This window comes from Bos taurus, chromosome 23 (genome assembly GCF_002263795.3).
Source record: "Bos taurus isolate L1 Dominette 01449 registration number 42190680 breed Hereford chromosome 23, ARS-UCD2.0, whole genome shotgun sequence".
NCBI lineage: Eukaryota > Metazoa > Chordata > Mammalia > Artiodactyla > Bovidae > Bos > Bos taurus.
Window position 1 is genome coordinate 39430516 of NC_037350.1, and position 24867 is coordinate 39455382.

The following is a 24867-nucleotide window of genomic DNA, read 5'->3' on the forward strand; positions in this document are numbered from 1 at the left end:
CCTTCCCTCCCACTCACCTTTCTTCCACTAAAGTCGGTTTAAAAAAAAAAAAACAAAAACCACCAACCAATCAAAGTGTAAAAGCCTTGAGCTGTGTGTGCACAAGTGGAGTGACCGATCCTCCAAACGCTTGCACGCTCTCCGGAGGGAAGGCCTGGCCTCCATCTGGCTAGGTTCCAGGTCACAGAACCCCCATTTCGCTACAGCTGGGCCTGTCTCTTCCTTCCTCTTTCACCTGCCAGCTGCTGGGCTGTTGACTAACAGCTACCGAAATCGGGCCGCCCCCTCGGGGTCCCGGGTCCCGGAGGAATCACCCCAGCAACCTGGCAATGCCGATCGCGTCTTAACGCGTGGTCCCTGCTCTGCAGTCCAGCTAACAGCACCTGCGAGGCCGTACCGGCTTCTCGCCGCCACGCTCTCAAAGCTGGGAGGCAAGCGACAGAGTTCCAGCCCCCGGACGGTGGGTGCCCCCTTCCTCGCAGCAGCATTTCCCTGGTGACAGGGCTCTGTCAGCCCCCAGGAGGGAGCCCCCAAAGGCTCCCTGTGCCAGCGGCAGCCGCCTCGCTTTCCGAAAAGCTCTCTCGACTCCTCCGAAGTCGGAGAAGCCGCAGCCTCCCCAGGCTCACCTTTGCGCTGGAGGCGTGCAAGGAGGCGCGGGGAGACGGCACCCCTGTACAGAAAGCAAACATTGTGGGGAGGTGGATTAACCAGCAACACCGCGAGGAATCCGGGAAGCCGGTCGCTCCAACACCCCAGGCCAGGAATCCACCCCTCCCGCCCATTCCTCGGGCTGGGACCCTCCCCCGCACCCCTCGCCCCTTTCCAACCCCGGGACGGAGGTAGAGCCCCAAGGGACCAGTCCACCTCGCACCCGGGCGAGGAGCGCGGCTCAGGGGCAGGAGAGCTTGCACCCCGGCCAGGCTGCTTTGTGCAGAGCTGTCACCAGAAATCCGCCGCCGCCCCCACGCCCGCCCCCGGAGCCGCGCGTCCCCCCCGCCCCCCAACCTCGGAGCGCAGGCGAGACCGAGCGCGCCGCCCCGGGCTGCGGGCGCCTCTCCGGAGCCGCGCACCTCGCGCACAGGACGGCAGGATCCGCGCCGCGAGCCGCAGCCTCAACTCGGCCGCCGCCGCCGCCGCCGCCGCTTCCGCCCCTGTCACGACGTGACCCGTGGTGGGAGGAGCCGGCAGGACCGGGGAGGAGTCGGGTCCCCGCCTTCGCCTCTGCCGCGCGGCTCGCCCCGCCCTGGCCATTTCCGCCGCTGCGCAAAGCCAGGGCGCCTGGGGAGGGGGGCGGGGTCTGTGCGCCGCGGGAGGGGAGGGCCCGGGGCGGGGCTGAGCCGGGGGTGCGGGTCTTCAGCCCTTACGGCCCCTGGGCAGCGTCAGAGTCAGCGGTCGGCGGGCGGACAGCGCACGAGGTAGGGGCCGCCGGGCGCGGAGGAAGGTACGGTGACCAACGGGCCGTTTGCGAGTGTGAGTGTGTGATCGGAATCGGGAACGGGGCACCCCACCGTGCGCGCACCGCCCGGCAATCCACGCCCTGAAATGGACTCAGGGAGCCTAGTGGGAATGGGTAATAAATGACCTTTCTGAGTCCCTGATTAAAGTGACCGCCAAATCACTGTCGGGTATGGTTGATTTTAAGAAAAGAGAAATACTTGCCAGAATAATGAATGGTGCGTGGGGGCGGGGAAGTGGGAGAAATGGGGTGTTGTAAACATCCTGTGTCTTGCTCCATGGTAAATGCATAGGTGTGTGCATATGTAAAACGAAATCACTGAGCCACACTCTTAAAATTTGTGCACTTGAGTTTAAAATCTTCAATTTTAAATTTACTTCAGTTTTCTAAATTCTACAATTTGCCAAAATTTTAAAGTAAATTTACTGAATTTTACTAATGTTAATTTAGGAAAATTTAACTTCAATTTACTAAATTTTCAATTTGCTAAAATTTTAAAATAAATTTAAAGCAGAAACGTGGTTTTATTGAAAAGGTGAGGAGGAAACCAGACTTGGGAGAACACCCATGGAGATTTGTGCACATCTGCTATTTCTGTGTATGGGTAAGATATGATTGTGAAATTAGCCTGTCCTGATTCTTATAATTTTGTAGTTTTATCTTGTTATAGAAGGAAATTTTTTCTTTCTCCAGAAAGGGACGTGGACAAGTTAAGTACATGTTGAGAAGCTATGAGAGCAGCTAAGAAATTACTAAATTATATTCATGATACCGAGTCTGTGTGAGAGGGGTATTTGTGTTAAGTTGCTTCAGTCGTATCTAACTCTTTGCAACCCCATGGACTGTAGCTCATCAGGCTGCTCTGTCCATGGGATTCTCCAGGCAAGAATACTGGAGTGGATCACCATTTCCTTCTCCAGGGGATCCTCCTGACCCAGGGATTGAACCCAGGTCTCTTATGTCTCCTGCACTGGCAGGCAGGCTCTTTACCATTGGTGCCTGCTGGGAGGAGAGGTTGTTGCTGTTAGCCACTCAGTCGTTTTGGAGCTGAACTATTCCAGGCTGCGCTTGTGCTTTGTTCAGTCGTGACTCCTGCGACCCCGTAGACTGGAGCCTGCCAGGCTCCTCTGTCCATGGGATTCTCCAGGCAAGAAGAGGAAAGTGGGTTGCCATTTCCTTCTCTGGGGAATCTTCCCGACCCAGGGATCGAACCCTGGTCTCTGCATTGCAGGCACATTCAAAGAGAATATTGCTTATGTCAGTCCGATTCTTTACCGACTGAGCTAGATGGGAAGCCCAATAGGCTGCCCTTGTTCCATGATAAAATAATGCTTCCCTTTTAAGTAGAGAACTGTTTTAATCAGGCTCAAGTTCAGGTGTCAAAATTTGTGGCTGAAAATGGAAATGGGAAAACTACAATTCGCTTTTCTGTACACAATATAGTCAGATACTCCTCCCACCTCTCAGAAGATTCAAGAATCACCTCCTGACATGTCAGGGCCTTTCAAAAGCCATTTGTTAACAACTGTTTGCTGGAAAGTGATTTGTGTTCTTAATTCCAAGGGAGGTGCCTTCTCCATTAAATCCTAAGCACACTGAAGCCCAATTTGTCATAAAGGGAACTTTTTCTTGAAGAACTTCTTTTCCGTGATGTTTGCTGTTCTCATAGATGAATCATTAACTCCACTAAGATTAGCCTGCTAGTGTAATCCAAACCAAATTAGTTTCACTAATGATTCAAAGGATATGTTAGAACTATTGTGTTATATTGTCCTTATGTAACAAATTTCATATTGAAAAGACAGACATTTTCCACATACCTTCAGGTAGATTTGCAGTTATGGTCGCATGTCTTTTTTCCTTAGTTCTCTTTGTAGAGGGAAAAAAAAAAGGAACAAAGAGTATTGCTCATCATCCAGTTATACTAAGGGTTAAATTGCAACCCCCTGCAGAGAGTGATATTCCCCAAGTGTTTCAGAACTTCAGGAAGGAAAATAAGAGTGAGGCATTATGTGTTTTGGATCAATGGCCCCTAAATAGCATGCTTCAGAGAGAATTACAGCGGTCCCAGATTTCTGCAACTTTTTGTACACAGAAATCACTAAAATCAACTTAAAGTATCTGTTCTTTGTGATTAGCAGTAATCTTTTACCAAGATGTATGCTAGACTATGGGCTTCCTCAGTAACTCAGCGGTAAAGAATCTGCCTGCAATGCAGGAGCCACAGGAGACGCAGGTTCAATCTCGGTGGGGAAGATCCCCTGAAGGAGGGCATGGCAACCCTCTCCAGTATTCTGGAGAATCCCCATGGATAGAGGAGCCTGGCGGGTTACTGTCCATAGGGTCGAAAAGAGTCAGGCACGACTGAAGTGACTTAGCATGCATACGCACACTAGGCTACATATTTTTCCTAGTTAAAAAAAAAAAACAAAAAACATCTTATGTATGCAGAACATACATATTTGGAGCATTTTCCCGGAGCTGTGCTCTGAAAGGCTGTGCCCCTGAAAGGTTCTCTCCCAGGCTATTGTCCTCAGTGAGGTCCCCAAATAAAATTGACATTCATAACTCTTAGGTTGTGTGTTTTTCTTTAGGTCAACACTTTTGTATGCATTTTCCGTTCAAAAAAAAAAAAAAGGTTTGAGAAAATTATTTGAAAATGCAGACTTGTGGGATAGAGGTGGGATACTGAATCCATGCGTCTGCTTTTATTCCTTCCTGAAACTCCACCAAAACAACAGGATTTTTAAAGGCATAAAGGAAGGACAGAAGAGAATAAAATTTCTAAATCAAGAAAGCAGATGGACAAGTAGTGAAGGATTTCGCAGACTGAAGAAAGCTAAATTCTAAACCAGCAATGGGGAAGCCAGTGAGCAATCCTACTTGGAGTATAGAATTCCCCCGTGCTCACAAGCTATCGGCACCAGGTATCTCTGGGAAATGGAAGGGTCTAGTCTAAATTAAGGCAATTGTTTGAAATTCTGATTCCTGAAAAGCTAAGTTCCTGATCCCTTCCTCAACCTCCTGCTCCTCACGGCATCACCAGACGTTTGCAGGTTTATTCCCTGGAGAGGGTACAGTCTTTGGACTGGGAAGATACAGTTCACAGCTGGGGATGGGAGTGCCATACTCCCATCCATACAGAAATTAACTCAACACAAGTGAATGAATGCTGGCACCTCCTTCTGCTTTTATCCTTTTCTCATGGGCAGAGGAGGCTGGTAGGCTGCAGTCCATGGGGTTGCGAAGAGTCGGACACGGCTGAGGGACTTCACTTGAACTTTTCACTTTCATGCATTGGAGAAGGAAATGGCAACCCACTCCCCTGTTCCTGCCTGGAGAATCCCAGGGACGGGGGAGCCTGGTGGGCTGCCGTCTATGGGGTCGCACAGAGTCGAACACAACTGAAGTGACTTAGCAGCAGCTGCATGTGAGTATAGAATCATGGTCCCAAGGACTCAAGCTTTCAACAGGAATTAGAAGGTCCATTTTTGGAAAGTCTTGAATCCAAATAAATAAATAAAGATCATGACATCTAAGTTTCCAAATGGTATCTGCTCATATCATTCTACACTAAAGCTTAGAGTCAGTAAGCTCCATCCACAAACTTAACCTTATAATCAGCTTTTTGGTATTTACTCTTAAATGTGAGTAGGTAAGGGGGCTTTCCTGGCGGCTCAGTGGTAAAGAATCCACCTGCCAAGCTGGAGATGCAAGCTCAATCCCTGGGTCAAGAAGATCCCCTGGAGAAGGAAATGGCAACCCACTCCAGTATTCTTGTCTGGAAAGTTAAATGGACAGAGAAGCCTGGTAGGCTACAGTCCATAGGGTCACAAAATCAGACATGACTGAGTGACTAAACAATTGCTAGGCATTTAAGGACAGTCACTAGTTTGGAAGACAGAAGACAAAACCAACAGAAAAAGTGACTCAGTAACAAACCATGCAGGTAAATAAAAGAAAATATTATAACCATTCTGTACATAAAAATAAAATGAAAAGAGAGCATCAGAAACAAAAAGGAGCTCTTAAGAAGTAAAGACTTGAAAGCAGGAAAGAAGAACTAAATAGATAAAAATAAGGTGATTTCTCAAAAAATAGGGCAAAACAGTGAAGAGCTAGAAAATAAAAAAAATATGAGCGATTTACAGTATTGGGTCAGGAGATTCTATTGTTATTGTTGTTTAGTCGCTCAGTGGTGTCTTACTCTCTTGGGAACTCATGGATTGTAGCCCGCCAGGCTCCTCTGTCCATGGAATTTCCCAGGCAAGAATACTAGAATGTACTGTCATTATTTCCTTCTCCAGGGAATCTTCCCAATTCAGGGATTGAACCTGTGTTTGCTGTACTGTAGGCAGATTCTTTACCACTTAAGCCATTTGGGAAGTTCTACAACCACATAAAAGGGGTCTGAGAAAGAGAAATAGAAAAAAAGAGGGGAGGGGATCAAAATCATCTGAATAATTCAAGACTTCTTCCAGAATTGAAGAATATGAGCTTCCAGATTAAAAGAACTACACCAAACAGATGAAAGTGGACCCAGAGTAAAGCATAGAATTATGAAATTGCACAAACTAAGGGACAAAGCAAAGCTTTGAGAGAGAGAAAAATATTGGCCACGTAGAAAAACCATCGGAATCCGAATGTCTTTGAATTTAAGCATTAACTCTGCAAGCTAGATGATAAGGGAATGATTTCTTCAGAATTGTGAGTGAAAATGTTTTCCACCTGAGAATTCTTACCCAGCAAAACTATACATCAAGGATGGGGAATGCTCAGTGGCTCAGTCACGTCCGACTCTTGGCAACCCCATGGATTATAGTCCTCCACGCCCCTCTGTCCATGGGATTTTCTAGGCAAGAATATTGGAGTGGGTTGCCAGTGGGTAGGGAATAGTATGAAGATACTTTATACATGTAAAGTTGCAGAAGAAACCCTTTTCTCCCATACACCCTTTCTCAGAAAGCTGCTGAAGGTTATACTTTACCAATATAAGGGTGATAACAAAAAAAAAAGAGGGGGATAGCCAATTAAGGAAACAGGGGATCCAGCACAAGATAAAAAAGAAAGCTTCAGGATGATGGTCGGGAAGGACCCCAGAAGGCCGGCTGTGTACCACGAGAAGAGAGCATCCACGTTAGAAGGCTCTTCTCTAAGATGACGTTGATAGGATATCTGATAACTGAAGAGACTGGGAGTGTACTAATAAGAGATTGGGAGAACTTAGTGCTGAATTAGTAATAAATACATAGAAATTTTATAAATGAAAAAGCCAGACAGTTATTAACTATAGAATAAAAAAGTTGTACAGAAAAGGAAAAGTAATCATAGAATTCTACATGGCTTAGCTGAGAATAGTATTCACCTAGTCATTGTAATGTGTACTTGAAATATTTAATCACAAATATGCTATAAGTGCACGGATGCAATAGGAAAAATGAGAAGGTGGTGTGTGTGTCTGTGTGTGTTGACAAGTTGAAAGAGGGCTAAATGCTGATATTTTCTAGATGCTTCCTAGAAGTGAAAAATTAAGATACAAAATACGCATGGTATTTGAGCCATATTTTGAGTTATATGTCAAGATTCAGCTAAAAGAATTAAAGATGGTTGCCTCTCGTTAGAAATGGGGACCTGCTTCCATAACTCTGTTGAACTCTGAATTGTGTACAACATAACATTGGTTAAAAACAGTAAGTGAACATTAAAAGAAGTTTTCAAAATTAAAGAACGAGATGTTAAAGGGACTTCCCTAGTGGCTCAGTGGTAAAGAATCCGCCTGCCAATGCAAAAGAATGAGATGTTAGAAAAAATTCTCAGCTAACAAAAGTTATACTGCCTGTTTATTTTTTTATCCTCTCTCTTTTAAAAAGTTAAACTCTTTTACTCTAAGATGTAATTCAATTTATTTAAAGATCCTTCCTAATATGGATTATGAGGTATGCAGTTAACATCAGACTCGCTGAAAAGTAACTTTTGTGTGGCTTTTCCTTGAATATTGAAATACTTTTTAAAAGCTACACTGCTGGAAGTATTAGGGTTTTATTTCATTTATCATAGAATTGAAATGCCCTTATATGACAGCATTACAGACATTTTTCATTTTTAGGCACTGGGGACATTTGTTTGTGAGCCAGAGCCATCTGCAAAACCATGGGTGATTCAAGAGCCTTACTTGACAGTGAAGAGTACCCAAACACTGAGGCTCAGAAAGACCGAGTGCTGACTCTGGAAGAATGGCAAGAAAAGTGGGTGAACCACAAAACTGGATTTCATCAAGAACAAGGACATCAGTAAGAAGTGTTTATGTTTATATTAAATGTTGGTCTATAACAGAAATGCCCCATCAAAAACTGACTTTGGAAATAGAAATAATAATATAGGTACACATTATTTGACTGATTTTTAAGATACACAGGTTTAGTTTTTCACATTTGAGCATCTTTGAAGTCAGAATGCATCTGTGGCATGTCATGGTTTAATTGGCAGTGATATTTCTTCCCGTGGAGTATAAATCCTGGTGCAACCTACAGTTGATGGCATCTTCAATTTTTGGAATATGTCTTACTTTAACCCCCTGTAACACCTATTCATTGGTCACGTGTGTTTATACATACCCAGATGCTCAAGCTATGTTAATGCTACTATCTCTTTATACTGAAGAGTAGTGGTGTTATGACTTTGCTTTCCAATAGCATATGTTCAAATGTTAAAGTACTGTCTACATGGTGGAAGAAGAGAAGTTGAGAGAAATTAATGTGAGCTACATGCTGAGCAATGTAATGGTAGTAGAAGTCAGCTTTGAAGCAGCAGCAATAAATGATGGCCCATTGCCAAGTAAAGTGGTCATGACAGATGTTCCTTCGTCCAGGCAGCCACCCTGACTGCCCAGGGAACATTGTTGTTATTATTACATTTGCACACTGAGTACTAGTTGGGATATCATTCCAGAGCCGTTGTATGAGTTCTCTCTGTTGTGTGGCTGGCCTTAGAACATACACACAGGTGGTGGTGGGTGGTCTGACTCTTCCGACCCCATGGATTATGTAGCCCATGTAGCCAGGCTCCTCTGTCCATGGGATTCTCCAGGTGAGAATCCTGGAGTAGGTTGCCATTCCTTCTCTATCACATAGGTATACATTTTTAAAACATATCAACTAACGAAAAATAAAATTTTGATTTTAATTACTAACCAGGAAAATCCCAGGTTTGGGTCAGGTTAACCCCTCACTAGCTACATGACTGAGCAAGCTGCTTAATCTTCCTGTTTCTTCATATGTAAACTGGCGATTTTAATAACCAAGGTTCTCTACTGAGTAAAAGTTGTTGGGAAATATTATGTGAGATAATGCATGAAAGGTACTTAGCATTATATGATTGTAGTCCTTTCCTCTGTGCCTTGGGCTAATTAAAACAATTTTTTTTTTTCTTCCCAGGCTATTAAAGAAGTATTTGGATACCTTTCTTAAAGGCGAGAAAGCACTGCGGGTATTTTTTCCCCTTTGTGGAAAAGCAGTTGAGATGAAATGGTATGAGCAAATAAGCATGAACATACTCTCTTGTCTTGATGATAAATACTGTGGGTGAATATTTAATAGGATATAAGTTTTAAAAGTTCCTTTCTCAGGAAATGTACAGGGATTCTATATTTAGTAGACTATTATTGATGGGTTCATAGAGGCAATATTCTCAAACAGTTAGGACACTGCCTAAACAGAGGGGTGAACTTGTCTTTTTCCTTGTTGAGTTAAGAAAAAGAATTAGTTTAGAACCATTGAGATGGGAGAGGGGAAGATGGAACCAGTTTTCCATCTTAATTCTCCTTCACCTTTGTGCATGGTTTAGTTTTTGTAGGTGTTTTAGGAATGTGGCTAAGTTAATTTTATGTATTTTAAATAGAGGTGGACAGAAAAATGAATTACAGCTTTTTGGCAAGAATGTATATAGTCCACAGTTCAGCTCAACCCTCCCCTCCCTCAACCAGCACGTAGGAGTTTTTGTTTTCATGAATCATTGCTAATAAAACCAGTGATAAAGAAAGTGTTTCTTGTGAGTAATTCTCTGTGAAAAGAATTCACTTTAACTAACAAGCCACCCTCAGTATGGGTTACCCTGACAATTGTTTCCTATACAGAATTTGTTGTAATGATTGATGTACAGATCCTATCTATGTGCCAAGATGTACTATTTATTTATAAGCATGAACACTGAGAACTTTGATCATCAAGCAGGAAAGAAAAATAAAATATATGAAAATGATTAGTAAGTGGAAAAATACAGTAACTTAAAAATGCTCTGTTCCCTATGTAAATATAGGTGGCCAAACCACAGAATGTGTATGCATTGGGAGTGGATTTTTGAGTGGGGACAGTGACATTTTTGCAGCCTGCCACCGCTCCCGCAACTTGTAGCTGAGAGCTTTTGCAAGTGGCTGCTGTGCCTTAAAGAGTCTGCTGCTGCTGCTGCTAAGTCACTTCAGTCGTGTCCAACTCTGCGCAACCCCAGAGACGGCAGCCCACCAGGCTCCCCCGTCCCTGGGATTCTCCAGGCAAGAACACTGGAGTGGGTTGCCATTTCCTTCTCCAGTGCATGAAAGTGAAAGTGAAGACGCTCAGTCATGTCCGACTCTTATCGACCCCATGGACCACAGCCTACCAGGCTCCTCCGTCTAGGTGGCCACAAAATTGAGAACATTACATCCTAACTGACTCACTGAATCAGACAAGAGAATTTCTTTGGAAACTACCTGCAAGAAAAACGTTAACTCTATGAACAGATTGTTTTATTGTCATAAGTGTTAACAACCTGGTTCTAGCAGAAGCTTTGACGCAAGATTAGAAAACGGTATAAGGAAACAGCCGATTAAATGTGATTGCTGAAGGTTCCTTTAGACTTTAGGGTCTAAAGTCATTTATAATAAGAATGCCAGAACTAAGCTACTGTAATTGTAGGTGGCTTTCTAGGTGGCTCAGTGGTAAAGAATCTGCCTGCCAATGCAAGAGACATAAAAGAGGAGGGTTCAATCCCTGGATGGGGAAGAAACCCTGGAGTAAGAAATGGCAACCTGCTCCAGGTTACCTGGAATGTTCCATGGACAGAGGAGCCTGATGGGCTACAGTCCATGGGGCTGCAGAGAGTTGGACATGACTATTATTGTATAAAAGTTGTTATGTTAGAGGATTCTTCACTTATGTAATAAATTTGTGTATTAAAGGTCTATACAGATATCCAGTGTGAATAGATAAACTATTAGCTGAAACTCAAAGACATTAACATAGTGTTTAGGACATTTTCTTAGATTTTGGGTTTTCTTAGGGCAATGGATTACAGTATAATGCAGTCTGTGTGAGTCCACTGTAGGCTATGCTTCATTTTTTCCACATGTAAAAATTTGTACTTTTTGACTTCCTTCACCCATTTCACCCATCGCTCACCCCCAGGCTCTGGCACCTACCAGTCTGGCCTCTGTATCTATAAGCTTGTTTTTGTTTTTGTTAGATTCCACATGTAAGTGAGATTATATGCTGTTTTTCACTGATTCATTTCACTTAGCGTAATACCCTCAGAGCCCATCCATGTTGTCATAAATGGCAAGAGTTCAATTATTTATGACTGAATAATATTCCATTGGAACAGTAAAGTTTTTTTAATGTGTATCCCAACTCCCATCCCCATAAACTTCATGATTTTATTGCATGATTTTGCATGGTGCAGTGGTTTTTAAGAAGGCATGTGTTGCATTATAGCATAAATGACTTATGTGTTTATTTAATGTGGCATAAAAATCAATACTGTACCTGGGTATTTGTGTCACGAGTGCTGTTCTCCCTGAAGTCTAAGATCCCAAGACTGAATTCTGTAACCATAAAGCTAATCAGGAAAATCCTAGCTATTTGCATATGGTCATGAAACAAATTTCTGGATAGGGTTTAGTGCAGATAAGTGGAAATTTTAACATTGTTATAGAAACGGATGCTAATGTTCTAGCCCTGTGTACTCCAGTACTATATCTTATCAGCCCCATGTGGCTATTTAAACTCAATCACACAAGCCACGTCTCAAGGGCCCTAGGCTATGTGGTTAGTGGCTGCTGGATTGAACAACACAGGTAGAGATTCTTCTCTCATCACTGAAAGTTTTAATGGACAGAGCTGATTTCTAGAGATTGAAAAGCATATCAAATTCATAGGATGCTGTTAAATCAAAAACTCTTCCAATCCGGTCCATTTTTAGTAAATCAACATTTTAAGGTATAATTTTCCAAGCTTTTAAAATTTCCCCAAGGTCCTATAAACCCTTTTCTCAGAACTCCACATAGCATAGGGTTTGAGAATATATAGATTATGTTATATAGAATATATAGAGAATATATAAATCTGCTTACTGTGGATCTGCATGTTCTGTGAAACCCTGTGAGTCTGAATTCATACAAATCTCTTAAAATTAAGGAAAATATATGCTTTTATTTAGTGTTGTACTCGAAAGAAAACTTTGTAATTATATGATTTGATGCAGGTTTGCAGACCGAGGACACAGTGTAGTAGGCGTGGAAATCAGCGAACTTGGGATACGGGACTTTTTTACGGAGCAGAATCTTTCTTACTCAGAAGAACCAATTATGGAAATTCCTGGAGCCAAAATATTCAAGGTGTGTTTGGTTTTGGCAAATATTATTTCCATACCCCACAAAAAAGGTTTTTCTCAGCATGAGTAAGTGAAGACACTATACACATCAGATGACCCCTCTTAATCTTCAGATTCACCAGGACTTTATATAGCATAAGGAACATAAAAAGATAGACCATAGCTAGATGTGAACAAATAGACATGAAAAGCCAAGATCAAAGCTTATTTGTCATATTTTTGGTTTGGGTTTGTTGGCTTTTTAATTTATCAACAAATGTTTCTGAGAATCTGTCAAGTGCCACACCCTGCGTAAGACACGGAAGAGATGAAAACACTGTCCCTGCCCTAAAGAACCGCTTGGCTTAGGAGAAAAGAGAAGCATAGGAGACTATTTGTCATACAGGGAGCTCAGTCAAACGACTTGGGGTATTAAGCAAACCGAGAGGGAAGTTTCCTAACCCAGCCTAAGGGGAGCTTCCTGAAGTGTGGTGACAGTTAGGGCTGGGACAGGCAGGGCATCAGGTCAGCCAGCTCAGGTGCCCTGTGAGGCTGGTACCTCATTCTGCACCACAGGGTTTTAAGTGGGAACGTGACAGCCAGGCTTTCTTTTGCAACCAGCCACGGTGGCTCAGATGGTAAAGCATCTGCCTGCAATGCTGGAGACCCGGGTTCAATCCCTGGGTGGGGAAGATCCCCTGGAGAAGGAAATGGCAACCCACTCTAGTATCTGCCAGGAAAACCCCATGGACAGAGGAGCCTGGTAGGCTACAGTCCCTGGGGTTGCAAAGAGTCGGACTCGACTGAGCGACTTCACTTTCACTTTCACCCTTGTAGCCTCAAGGGAAGTGAGTTTGAAGGGCGGTAGCCCCCTGGCAGAGACACCAGATAGGAGGTTGTGAGCAGTGGTCCGGGAAAGAACTTGAAGGGCTGCACTGGGAGAGCGATGGGGTGCTTAGAGGAACAGATGGCTTAAAGCCATGTTTAGGGTGTCACACTGGGAAGGCCTTGGTGATTAACTGAATGGGAATCCAGAGGGTGATGAGGTTACATTTCCAGCTCAGATGACTGGTTGGATGGCGAAACAGGAGAAACAAGTTGAAGAGCAGAGAAAATGAGCGTTGTTCTGGAGATGATTAGTTGCAAAGATGTGTGGTATGATAAGGGGGTACTGGCAACTGTCTCCAAAGCGTGGGGCAGTGTCTGGGCTGGAAATGATAGATTTGAGAGTTGTCTTCTGCCTGTGACCAGAATGATCCAGTGAAACTGCTGCACTAGCTTGGAATAATAATGGGGAAATAAGCAGAATCTACCCAAATGAGAACAAGTAGAGACTGTTTGTTCAGAGGGAGTCAGCCAATTGCATTTGGCAGAGGCTCAAAGCCTGGCAGTGGGGTGGGAAAGCTTCCTGGTGAAAGATGTGAAGGCTTCAGGTGCTATCGGCTAACTCGGAGCAGCACCCCAGTGATTGCTTTGGGAAGCATGTTTGAGTTGGAAGAGACGGGGAGGAGGGGTGGTGTTATAAATCAGGGAGGATGGCGGTCAACTGACCACCACCCTGCAGGGTTGCGGTTTGACTTCTCAGGCTGCTTGCTCCAGAGGCTATGGATCCAAGTTCTCTTATCAGACATGAGTTGTTGGTACGTGCAGTCTGGCCACTGAGTTTGTGTATTCAGTCTCTCACAAAGTACTCTCTTCTAAAGATTGAAATTAATCGCTCAGGTCAGTAGGAAGCTTGAGAGTACTTTATTTTGCAGCTTCCTCCCAGTTCGTTTTTAGATCATCTAAGAATCCTGGTTGCCTCGGTCCACAGAGGCTAGTCCTCCTGGGGGCCATGGTTCTCAGCCCCAGTTGCTGCTGCTGCTGCTAAGTCGCTTCAGTCGTGGCTGAAGCCACATGGCTGACTCTGTGCGACCCCATAGACGGCAGCCTACCAGGCTCCCCCGTCCCTGGGATTCTCCAGGCAAGAATACTGGAGTGGGTTGCCATTTTCTTCTCCAGTGCGTGAAAGTGAAAAGTGAAAGTGAAGTCGCTCAGTCGTGTCTGACTCTTAGCGACCCCATGGACTGCAGCCTACCAGGCTTCTCCGACCATGGGATTTTCCAGGCAAGAATACTGGAGTGGGGTGCCATTGCCTTCTCTGTCTCAGCCCCAGTGGCACCTTTGAAATTGTCTGTGGATCTTTTAAGATTCCCAGCGCTCAGGCTAATTAAGTCATAACCTCTAGAGGTGGGGCCTGGCACCAGGTCTGAGTAAACCTCCCCAGTGAGTCCCATCTGCAGCCTGAATTGATATTCATGGGCTGTTCTCCTGGCCTCTAGACCCCTCCCCCCTGTGTTTCCAGAGACCTCCCTGTGTTTCTGCAAAGACCTGCGCTTCTCTCATCGTAGCCTCTGTTGGCACCTCATTTCAGAATAAAATCCAATATTTTCAGACCCTTTAGTACCTCTCCTACCCTGCCCCTCTCCTAAGCCCAGGCTCCTCACCGCCCACCGCCGTGATATCAGCAGATGCGTCTAGCCGGTTCATCCGTGGCCACCTTTTGTTCCTCCTTTCCCCGAGCGAGGGCAGTGAAGTGAAGTCCCCGCTCTGTCTGCTCTGTTCCCACAGTTCTGGGCACACAACCAGAACAGCACAGCCCATCCTGTATCGTGGTGGCTCTCTGTTCCCACGCCTCACTGCCCCCACCAGGCTGTCCTTACCCGGGTCAGGGCCTATATCACATTTACTGCAGTCTCTAGAACCCAAGCTAATCCTGTCCACTAGACGCTTGGGAAATAAATGCTCATCGGCCAGTGAAAGAAAGAGAGAAACTGGGGAGTCAACAGAACTGCACTTTTAAAATGTCTGCCTGGTAACTGAGCAATCTGTGTGCTCGTCTTTAAGGGAGTTAAAATGTCAAGATTCTGCTACAGGGAACCTTGCTAAAATTTAACAAGTTCCAGAGTAAGTGCTAATTGATTTTCAGGGTTAACCAATCTCTGATTTTCCTTTTCTTTTTTTTTTTTTTTTTTGAGTTGATCCCAAAGAATCCCATACTGGTTTTTAATGTTTTGGTTTTTTTTTTTGGTTTTTAATTTTTTAAAGTGCCATTATTTTCAGTTAAAAAATATTTGTGAAAGTTGCAAGGTGCAGGAAGTGAGAGGGAAAAAATCGAGAGGAACTCACCGAAATGATTGAAAATCACTGTTCAGATGGTGGCAGGCAGGTTTTTTCTTTATTATGTAAATTCTTTATGCTGCTGCTGCTAAGTCACTTCAGTCGTGTCCAACTCTATGCAACCCCATAGACAGCAGCCCACCAGGCTCCCCCGTCCCTGGGATTCTCCAGGCAGGAACACTGGAGTGGGTTGCCATTTCCTTCTCCAATGCATGAAAGTGAAAAGTGAAAGTGAAGTCGCCCAGTCAAGTTTGACTCTGAGCGACCCCATGGACTGCAGCCTACCAGGCTCCTCCATCCATGGGATTTTCCAGGCAAGAGTACTGGAGTGGGGTGCCATTGCCTTCTCCGAAATTCTTTATAATGTGGTCCATATTTATTTTACAATTTAAAAAATAAACATTTAACAAATGATGTGTGAAGATGATTTGCCATGAAATTATGTCCTTTATGTTTTTAATTACATATTCTTTACTACCTATGCTCTGTTTTGTCCCCTCTTTCTCTTTTTTTTTCCTCTAACCATTCAGGTACCTCTTAATAAAATGGTTTGTTTTTTTTTTTACTTTTTCATTGCAGAGTTCTTCAGGGAACATTTCATTGTATTGCTGCAACCTTTTTGATCTTCCCAGGTAGGACTGATGTCTTCCTCTCCACTTTTAAAAATCTGAGTGTTTGCTAGACAGTGATGAGGTAGGTTGAGAATCTTTTTATCACTTCCGTCCAATTTGCAGTAGCATCCATGAAAAACATTCATTTGAGTCTGTGTTCTGCAGCTGGTTTTACTGGAGCCTACATGTCTGCACACATGATATCTTTGTCCTTGGGTAACTTCTTATTTTGATCCTAGGAAGGTAGGGAAAAGGAGGGGAAGAAAATGTCTTCCACTTCACACCTGTGTCTGTAACGGAAATGCATTTCAGTCTTAGACGGACAGAGGGGAGATCTCTTCTGAGAGTTCCTGTACCTGTTCCAGGGGCTGAGAGCAGAGTTGTTGCAAACTGTCCCTCATGCTTCCTTTGCGCTCCCAAGTCCAAGCTGCTGCCACCAGTGCCTAGAACCAGGCGGAAATGGACAGCTACACACACACACACACACACACACACACACACGTGTACACATGTGTCAGCACATCCCTAGAGATTCTGAGGGAAAGCATCTGTGAGATCCCAATTCCTTAACCGCTGGTGAGGTTCTAGCACATACCATGGGGAACCCTGTCTTGTTAAAGATTCGGTTTTTCTTATAGATTTTTTTTTTCTCTTTTTCTTTCTGGTAGAGCAAATATTGGCAAATTTGATAGGATTTGGGACAGAGGAGCCTTAGTCGCTGTTAATCCAAGTGATCGCAAACGGTTAGTGATTTGGTTTCTTTAATTATGTTGTTTCCCCCCTCTCCCCTTTTTAGCCTTAATTCAGTATCTCATACTTTTTCTGGTTTCCAGAAGATTCCTAGACTTTTACTAGTTTGGAATAGCTTGTTGTATTTGGAATTAGAAGACCTGTATCCAACAGTATCTTGGTCTAAAAAGTATAGGATTTGGCCGTGGGGACACAGGCGCAAGACTTGTGGCTCTGTCACTTCTAAGCCATGTTACTCTAGTCAGAACATTCAGTTCCTCTAAGCCTCAGTTTACTCCTCTGTAAAACTGTAATGTTCCTACTCATACCACCCTCCTCACTTCCAGTGACCCTGCTGCTGCTGCTAAGTCACTTCAGTCGTGTCCGACTCTGTGTGACCCCATAGATGGCAGCCCACCAGGCTCCCCTGTCCCTGGGATTCTCCAGGCAAGAACACTGGAGTGGGTTGCCACTGACCCTACCAGCTAATAATATTTGTTGGATTATTGCCATGTGCCAGACTTTGTTGAAATGCTTTATGTCGATCAACAAGTTCCTCCACAAAGTCGCCCTGTGAGGTATTAGGCCATCATTATTCCCATTTTACAGATGAGGAAGTAAGGTCAGAGAGGTTAAAAGTTATATGTCCACAGGGTGGCAAGCAAGTGCATGACAAAATTGAGATTCAGGGACGTCCCCGCTGGTCCAGGGATTAAGATTCCACACTTGCACTACAGGAGATCCCTGGTGTAGGAACCAGATCCCACATGCTTCGTAGCGCAGCCAGAAGATAAAATAAAACAAATAAAAATAGTTAAAGCCACGCCCATGCCTCGGCCCCCTCATATGGCTGTTGTGGGAATGGAAAGAAATGACACGTGCAGAAAGTGTCGACCCTAAATGACAGTTTAAATATTAGCCGTTACTGTATTAGGGCTTTTGATCTGGGTATTTTGAGTGGCCATTCGTCTGTACCTGGTCTAATTAGAAAATTAAACTATGAGAAGGCTACTGAGTGAAATGTGATCCTTCCTGTGTACTTTCCAACCCAGATGTCATTCACAGACTCATGTGGGTGTAGCACATAAATATTGAATTATTTAGTTTTATGGAGGCAGACTCGTAGCACGTGGCCAAAAGGGTTGGGACTACACATCGGTGAAATGAAGTCTCAGATTTTAAAAGTGAATTGTTTGACCAATTAGGCTTGTTGCCACACCTCATCTTTTTTTAATTAGACCGTGCCACATCCTCTTAATATGTGTTTTTCCCTTTTCTTTCTGACACTGTGCCTCTCTTCTTCCCTCTCTGGGACCCTTCCCTACCTCACATGCTTGAAAGTCATCGTTCCCTGAAGGACCATCCTTAGCGGGACTGTTCCTGCCTCTCCCCTGTACGCCCTCCTTCAACGATCACTTCAGTTCTCCTGTTACCGGAAACTTTCGTTCCAGTGTTCAACAAATACACATTAAGTTCCTACTGTGTCTAAAAACACACGATGCTGGAGAAATAACTGAACAAGTGCACGTTGGTATTGGCCCTCGTCGTTTCTGTATTTCCAGTTCTGTTCTTTTCCGAAAGCTGCTTGTGGAAAAAACCCAAACAAACTTTTTGGCCAACCCCAAATAGATATAAAATGTTAACGCATAGTAAGTGAAAGTGAAGTCACTCAGTCGTGTCCGACTCTTTGCGATCCCATGGACTGTAGCCTACCAGGCTCCTTCGTCCGTGGGATTTTCCAGGCTTCAAGAATACTGGAGTGGGCAGCCATTTCCTTCTCCTAACGCATAGTAAAAGCTTAATAAGTATGTGTTGAGTCAATAATTGAGAACAAATTAGACTGAAAGCCAGGGAAATACAGTTTCCCAGCAGCTACTATTGCCTCTTCCGTCCTAGAAATGAAGGCCTTCCAAATGGCCCCTGAACTGTTTAATTCATGGTAAGAAAGAGTCATGAGGCTCCTCTGGACTCTGTATTCCTGGTGCCCTTCTTCTCTTTTCTCCCCTTTCAGCCATCTGTGTGTGTGTGTGAGTGTGTCTGTGGTCACAGCCCCAAGAACTCCTGAGAACACTGGCCTTTGTTTCCGGAATAACTGTTTATTTTGAGCCATTGGACAGCTCCATGACTTTATCTTACATTTAAGGTACTTAGTGCTTTATCCCAGTCCTGCCCTCAGTACTGGGTGTCTTCCTGCTGAGATTACATCTGGGCGAGAACTGCTGTGTTTTCTGCTGTGACACTTAGGCCTTTTGTCTGACATCAATCAGATCTCTTGTTTTTCTGAATTTTTGGAAACAAGTTGAGAAAGTCTGCATTCCAAGAAGAAGGATGCTGGTGAGCCCCAGGACACCCTGCCGAACCCATCTGACTCATCACTTCCTGGGGACAGCGAGTTCTTTCTTGTTAAAAATGATAATCGGAAAGTTAAGACTCGAAGGTTTCTGCTCAGAAGTTTGCTTAGGGCTGGTTCTCTGACATGCGCGGAAGAGCGACCAGCTCAAACAGCTCGAGTTTTAGGGGCGTTGATGTCATGGATGCCGAAGGAAGAAGTCACTGACTTCTTAACACATACTGTGCTTAATACAAGTGCTTACAAGCACATACAAGTGCTGAATACACACTGTTCTAAGCACTTTCTATGTGTGAGCTCACTGAATCCTCACAACCGCCTGTGCGTTCACTGCTGGTCTTATCCCCATTTAACAGATGGGGAAACTTGAGGCACAAAGGGATAAAGACTTCGTCAAGCTTACACAGCCAGTAGGTGGAGAGGTTGGACTTTGAGCTTGGGGACCTTGGCGAGCCCGTCCTCCTAATCTCCACCCTAGACAGTCTCTCTGATTTCTCCCAGGGCTCCAGACAGGGCTGGCTTCACAACTGGACCTGGTGGAAACCCATATGCCAAGTGCCAAAGCGCCCTACCCAGAGCTCTGCAGCCTGTTGACCTCTGTCTGTCTCTCTCACTGCCACTCACCTCCTTGTGTGCATCTCCTCTGTCCTCCTGCCTCAGCACTCAGCTTTCTCTGCTGACACACTCCTGCTCACATGTATCTGACTCACAGCCCTTAGCCTTCTCAGCTCCAGCCACCGCCCAGAACAGCAACTTCAGGGTTTAGTTCAAAGACCACAGTGAACCATTAACTCCTCTTTTTTTTTTTTTTTTCTTTTGAACTTTTAATTTTATATTAGGGGCTTCCCTGGTGACTCAGTGGTAAAGAATCCACCTTTCCATGCAGGAGACATGGGTTGAGTCCCTGGGTCAGGAAGATCCCCTGGAGAAGGGAATGGCCAACCCACTCCAGTATTCTTGCCTGGAGAATTCCATGGACAGAGGAGCCTGGTGGGCTACAGTCTGTGGTGTCGCAAAGAGTCAGACACAACTTATCTACTAATGACAACAGACAATATTTTATATTGGAGTATAGCCCATTAACACTGTTATGATATTTTCAGGTGGACAGCAGAGGGACTCAGCCATACATATACATATAGCCGTTCTTCCCCAAACTCCCCTCCCGTCCAGGCTGCCACATAATATTGAGCAGAGTTCCCTGTGCTATACTGTAGAACCTTCTTGGCTCTCCATTTTAAATACAGTATTGCGTCCATCCCAAACTCCCTAACTATCCCTTCCTCCATCCTTCCCCTCTGCCCCTGGTAACGGTAAATTTATTCTCTTAAGACTGCAGATCTGTTTCTGTTTTGTAAATAAATTCATTTGTATCATTTCTTTTTAGATTCTGTATATAAGGGATGTCATAGGATATTTATCCTTTTCTGTCTGACTTCTTCACTCAGTATGACAATCTCTAGGTCCATCTATGACCAACTTCCCTTTGGATCTAACTCAGTTTCCCAGTGGAGTCATCTGATCGGTCAAATTCATCATTCTGTCTCCTGGTTGGTCTGCTGATGGGCCCTGTTAGCATCTGGTCCCCACTCTGAACCCATCAGACGTGGCTGGGAAGTGGTATTGCCTGCGGCCCAGGACACCCGCTCCAAAGGACAGTTGCAGTAGCACTCAGGGGTCATGCCATACTTGCAGAACTCTAATGTTCTTGAATTTCGACCTGTTTATCAGTCTTGCACACGGGCGTGCTAAGTCACTTCAGTTGTATCTGACTCTTTGTGAGCCTGTGGACTGTAGCCCACCAAGTTCCTCTGTCCATGGGATTGTCCAAGCAAGAAGACTGGAGTGAGTTGCCATGCCCTCCTCCAGAGGATATTCCTGGCCCAGGGATCGAACCTGCATCTCTTATGTCTCCTGCACTGGGAGATGGCTTTTTTTTTACCAATAGCGCCACCTGGGAAGCCCGTTTATGAGTCTTCTGTCCAGCTAAAAAGAGGAGAGGGATTGTTTTGTGCCTCTTATCTGAGCCCCTGGCAACCACCCCATCACCCAGAATATTTGTTAGACTGCAGCATCCCCAGCCCCACAGCAAACCTACTGACTCAGTCTTGGGATGACTGACACCCAGGCATCTTTTCTTCCCATGGATGCCCAGGTCATCTCGATACCAGCCTGGTCTGGGAACCACTGCCCCAGAACTGGCAGTGCTTCTGGAAATACTTGTTCAAAGCTGACCGGCCTCCGGGGTCCAAGTCACTCTGGAAGGAGCCTCTCCTCCACTTTATTTGACATCTTCTGGTCTGAGGGGCTCCTTCCTGAGCCTGGCTTCCTTTGTTTTTTTTTTTTTTTTCCGGTCTGTTCCTCGAGGCATTTGGATCTTAGTTCCCCTGTCAGGAATTGATCCCAGGACCCCTGCTTTAGAAGTGCAGAGTTTTAACCACTTGACCTCCAGGGAAGTCCCAAGAGCTCCTTTTGATTCCCGTCTTCTCTATCTCCCAGCTTAGGTGGGTAACATCATTTGCTGAGCCCATTTCTGGCTGTTTAGAATAAGACTCGACTTCGTGTGATTTTTTCGGAGAATTAAACTCGTAACAGAGGAAAGGAAAGCTAGGCTTCCCTCCCTGCATCTGGTCTTCCACAGGCCTTGACTTTGTAAAGAAATGTAACACGTGCCTTTTTGTATTCTTTTCAGCTACTCAGATGTAATGTTGTCCCTAACGAGACCTGGGTTTCGGTACCTCTTGTCTGTTTTTTCTTACGATCCAACCAAACATGCAGGTAAAGTTTCCTTTTTGTTCTTTTTCCGGTTGCCTTGTTTCCTGATTTCTATGACGGGGATAGCATTATTTTCTCCTACTTTATCTCATGGGAGGCATCCTGCTTATATACATGAAGTCTGTGTCAGCCGTGATGGGGGGATGGGATGCGTTGGGCTGATGCCAACAAATACAAATACATCTTCATAGGAAGATGGGGTGAGAAGCGCATGTGGGAAGGTAGGAGGTGGGCAGGAAAATCTCTATTGCTGCTTTTTAATTGCTGGAATTTTATAATTTATTGCATGTTAAAAATGTTCTTGTTCTGTCACTAAGTTGTGTCCGACTCTCTGTGACCCCATGAGCTATAGCATGTGTTAAAAATAACTGTATATTTTTTGAATGTGTAAAAGGGATGTTTTCTTCTGGATTCATTTAAATGTGTTTGAACATTAATGCTTGACCTTTTAAGTCATGGCTTTTCAGGAAGAAGTGAAAACCAAGTGCACAGACTTTCAATTTGTAAACATTCCCTTTTTGATTTTTAATGGAGCTTTTAAAAAAGTTCCTTGTTTTATACATATTAATGTTAGTGTTTTTTTTTTTCTGTTTGAAGAAGTCAGTTCTTGAAAACTCATTAAAAGACGAGACCTAGTAGCTATAATTAAGTCTGGGAACATTTGGATGGAAATAAAAACTAAGGGAGACAGATGTCAGCCCTGCAAATGTGATTTATCAACTTACTGACCAGAGAGATGTTAATACACCTTTCGTTTGTGTGTTGTGTGTATGTGCTCAGTCGTGTCTGGCTCTTTGCGACCCCATGGACTATAGCCCAGCTGGTTCCTCTGTCCATGGGATCTACCAGGCAAGAATACTGGAGCAGTTTTCTATTTCCTTCTCCAGGGGATCTTCCCGACCCAGGGATGGAACCTGTGTCTTTTATGTCTCCTGCACTGGCAGACAGATTCTTTACCACTCTGCCACCAAAATGTTACTGACTGAGACATTTCAAAATTCACTTACATAATGAATCGGCAGCCACAGGTGTTAGTTTCAGCAAAAATGCCCCAGTCAATGATGTGTTAAATTCCCTTCCTGAGCAGTAGGCCTAAGGAAGGGCCTGTGGGAAGAAGACAGAGCAGGCTCTGTCTGGGGTGGAGGCTCAGAATACCTTCTAGAACGGGGCAGAAGTTGTTTCCTTTAAAGTGCCCGCAGCAAAATGGGCAGAGTGTGTAGAATGAGGGACTGTGCATGGTCGAAAATCTATGCTCTGGAAGCAGCAAGTCCCAGGGGAATTTGTTCATGAACTCCGCTCTCACGTCCCTATTCCCAAGTCCCACAGCTGACTCAGCGTCTCATGTAAGCTGGAGGTGCGCGTCTGCCGTTAGCTGGTCTTTGGTATAAGATGTGCAAAATAAGAAGCAGAAAACGTGTCCCATCCTCACCTGTTTGGATAATCGAGTTGTATGTGGAAGGAATATCCCTAGGTCATTGGGAATAAGCTGAGAAGTGGGCCCTGAAGGTTTGTTTCTCTTTAGAATTAGATCTGTAGAGCTTACTCTTCACCATGTTTCTCTTTTAATTAGGTCCACCGTTTTACGTTACAGATGGGGAAGTTAAAAAATTGTTCGGTAAGTTACAGATGTGTGCTATAACTTTATAAGTAAAGTCAACTGTTTTGAGCTGTTAGCAAACTATTAATATCTGAGGTACTTAAAAGTCCATTTTATTGGAGACTATTTTAATCCCCCAAAAAGGGACCCATCTCTGTAATATGCCTTTTTAGCTAAATGGTACGTTTATGTTAAAGGCATCTCAATTCTTCTAGAGAGATGGTATATTTATTTTAACTCTTAGGAGTTAAAAATGATAATAACATTCAGAGTTGAGAAAATGTATTCTTAGTATTTTCCCATTTTCATTAAAAAGAAAGGAAAAATCTTCAGTACACACAGTTTTTAAGTCACGATATGTTTTTGAAGAATTGAGTGTATTCGTCATAAAATTTTAACTTGCCACTTTCTTTTTGTTTCAGGTTCAGTATGCAATATTCAATGTCTAGAGAAGGTTGATGTTTTTGAAGAACGACATAAAAGTTGGGGAATCGACCAGATTATTGAAAGGTTATATCTATTTACAGAAAAGTAAATGAGACCTAAATAGAAGCAAATAATATCAAAATGTTTTTGAACAATTGAAAATTGTGCTAAGGCATGAAAATGGATGACTTTTGCAGGAAAAATTGTTCACAAATCATATCACAGATCTTTGCTAAAAAAATGCTTATAACTTTTTAGAAAAAGCACATATTTTGGAAAGGAGTGTATGACTGAGAATAAAATATTGTACTTGTATGTCTTACAGATTGTAAGAATTTTTTACAATCAGCAGATATTACTCATATAATTAAAAAAGAAAAAAGAAATGCAATGTATGTAACAAATATAATAGAAAAATGGTATCTTTATGAAGTTTAGAAGCACTGAGGAGATGCAGCACTTTTAACAGGGTTCAAGGTAAAAGCTAACCATCTAAGACATTATAATAAAACATTAATTTTTACTATAAACCCTCAAATTGTACTAAATCCTAGCATTCCTTTTCATATTTTTCTTCTTATATAATTTTATATGCGACAGAATGAGGAAAAAAATTTTTAACTAATGAAATTGACCACTCTATATGGAACAAAATATTTTTCTCAAACTGTAAAAATAAATCATTTTTAGAAGTTTTTTCCTGTGTTTGGCAGTTTTTTGTTTCTCTTAATCTAATCTTGTTTAAATGATAAAGTCTTAAGAAGTGAGGGGTACTTAGGGGTGGGTTCATGTCTGTTCATTATGAAAGTTTAGAGTCAAAACTTTTCAGTTTTCACTAATAGTCACATTTTGTTAAATCAGACATTCCTCTCTTACTGCACCACCTAATACCTAAACGATTCAGCTTGTTTAGCTCATTTTAGTAGGCTGGGGTGCATTATTAAAATTATTTAATGGTGTGTGTGTGAAAATTTGAGAAGCGTTGACATTTCCAGATTCTCATTTCCAACCATACAGCTCCAGCTCATTTTTCTGTGGGTGCTCGAAACGTTCAAGCCTCTACCACTTACCCCTCACCACTGGAGCCCAGCACATGGGGCACAAGTTTATGAAATTAGACAGGTGGGTGAGTGCTGGAGGGCAA

The 24867-nt window shown here is 43.7% G+C and overlaps 2 protein-coding genes across 12 annotated transcripts in view; one reads left to right on the forward strand and one right to left on the reverse strand.

Annotated features, from left to right (window-relative positions):
• KDM1B (lysine demethylase 1B) overlaps nucleotides 1-1173 on the reverse strand; it is a 43670-nt gene extending 42497 nt beyond the window's left edge. For 3 of the 6 annotated variants that reach the window (XM_024983858.2, XM_024983857.2, XM_005223819.5), the window contains exons 1-2: nucleotides 1006-1173; nucleotides 627-670 (exon numbers count right to left, since the gene is read on the reverse strand). The gene's annotated coding sequence lies outside the window, so the exon portion shown is untranslated. The remainder of the gene's footprint in view (nucleotides 1-626; nucleotides 671-1005) is intronic. The other 3 variants (XM_005223821.5, XM_002697549.7, XM_005223820.5) reach the window with 3 other exon arrangements.
• Nucleotides 371-24420, forward strand: TPMT (thiopurine S-methyltransferase). Of its 6 annotated transcripts, none has more exons than XM_024983531.2 (9): nucleotides 371-460; nucleotides 7563-7746; nucleotides 8890-8982; nucleotides 11969-12101; nucleotides 15815-15867; nucleotides 16515-16589; nucleotides 21618-21703; nucleotides 23271-23315; nucleotides 23720-24420. In XM_024983531.2, the coding sequence occupies exons 2-9, from the start codon at nucleotides 7607-7609 to the stop codon at nucleotides 23830-23832; spliced, it is 738 nt and encodes a 245-aa protein (XP_024839299.1). In that variant the 5' UTR covers nucleotides 371-460; nucleotides 7563-7606; the 3' UTR covers nucleotides 23833-24420. The 6 variants fall into 6 exon arrangements, with proteins under 6 accessions (XP_024839299.1, XP_005223811.1, XP_005223809.1 ...); XM_005223754.5 differs by lacking the exon at nucleotides 371-460 and adding an exon at nucleotides 1315-1470; XM_005223752.5 differs by lacking the exon at nucleotides 371-460 and adding an exon at nucleotides 1315-1441 and having other exon boundaries at nucleotides 7546-7746.
• The last annotated feature ends 447 nt before the right edge of the window (nucleotides 24421-24867 follow it).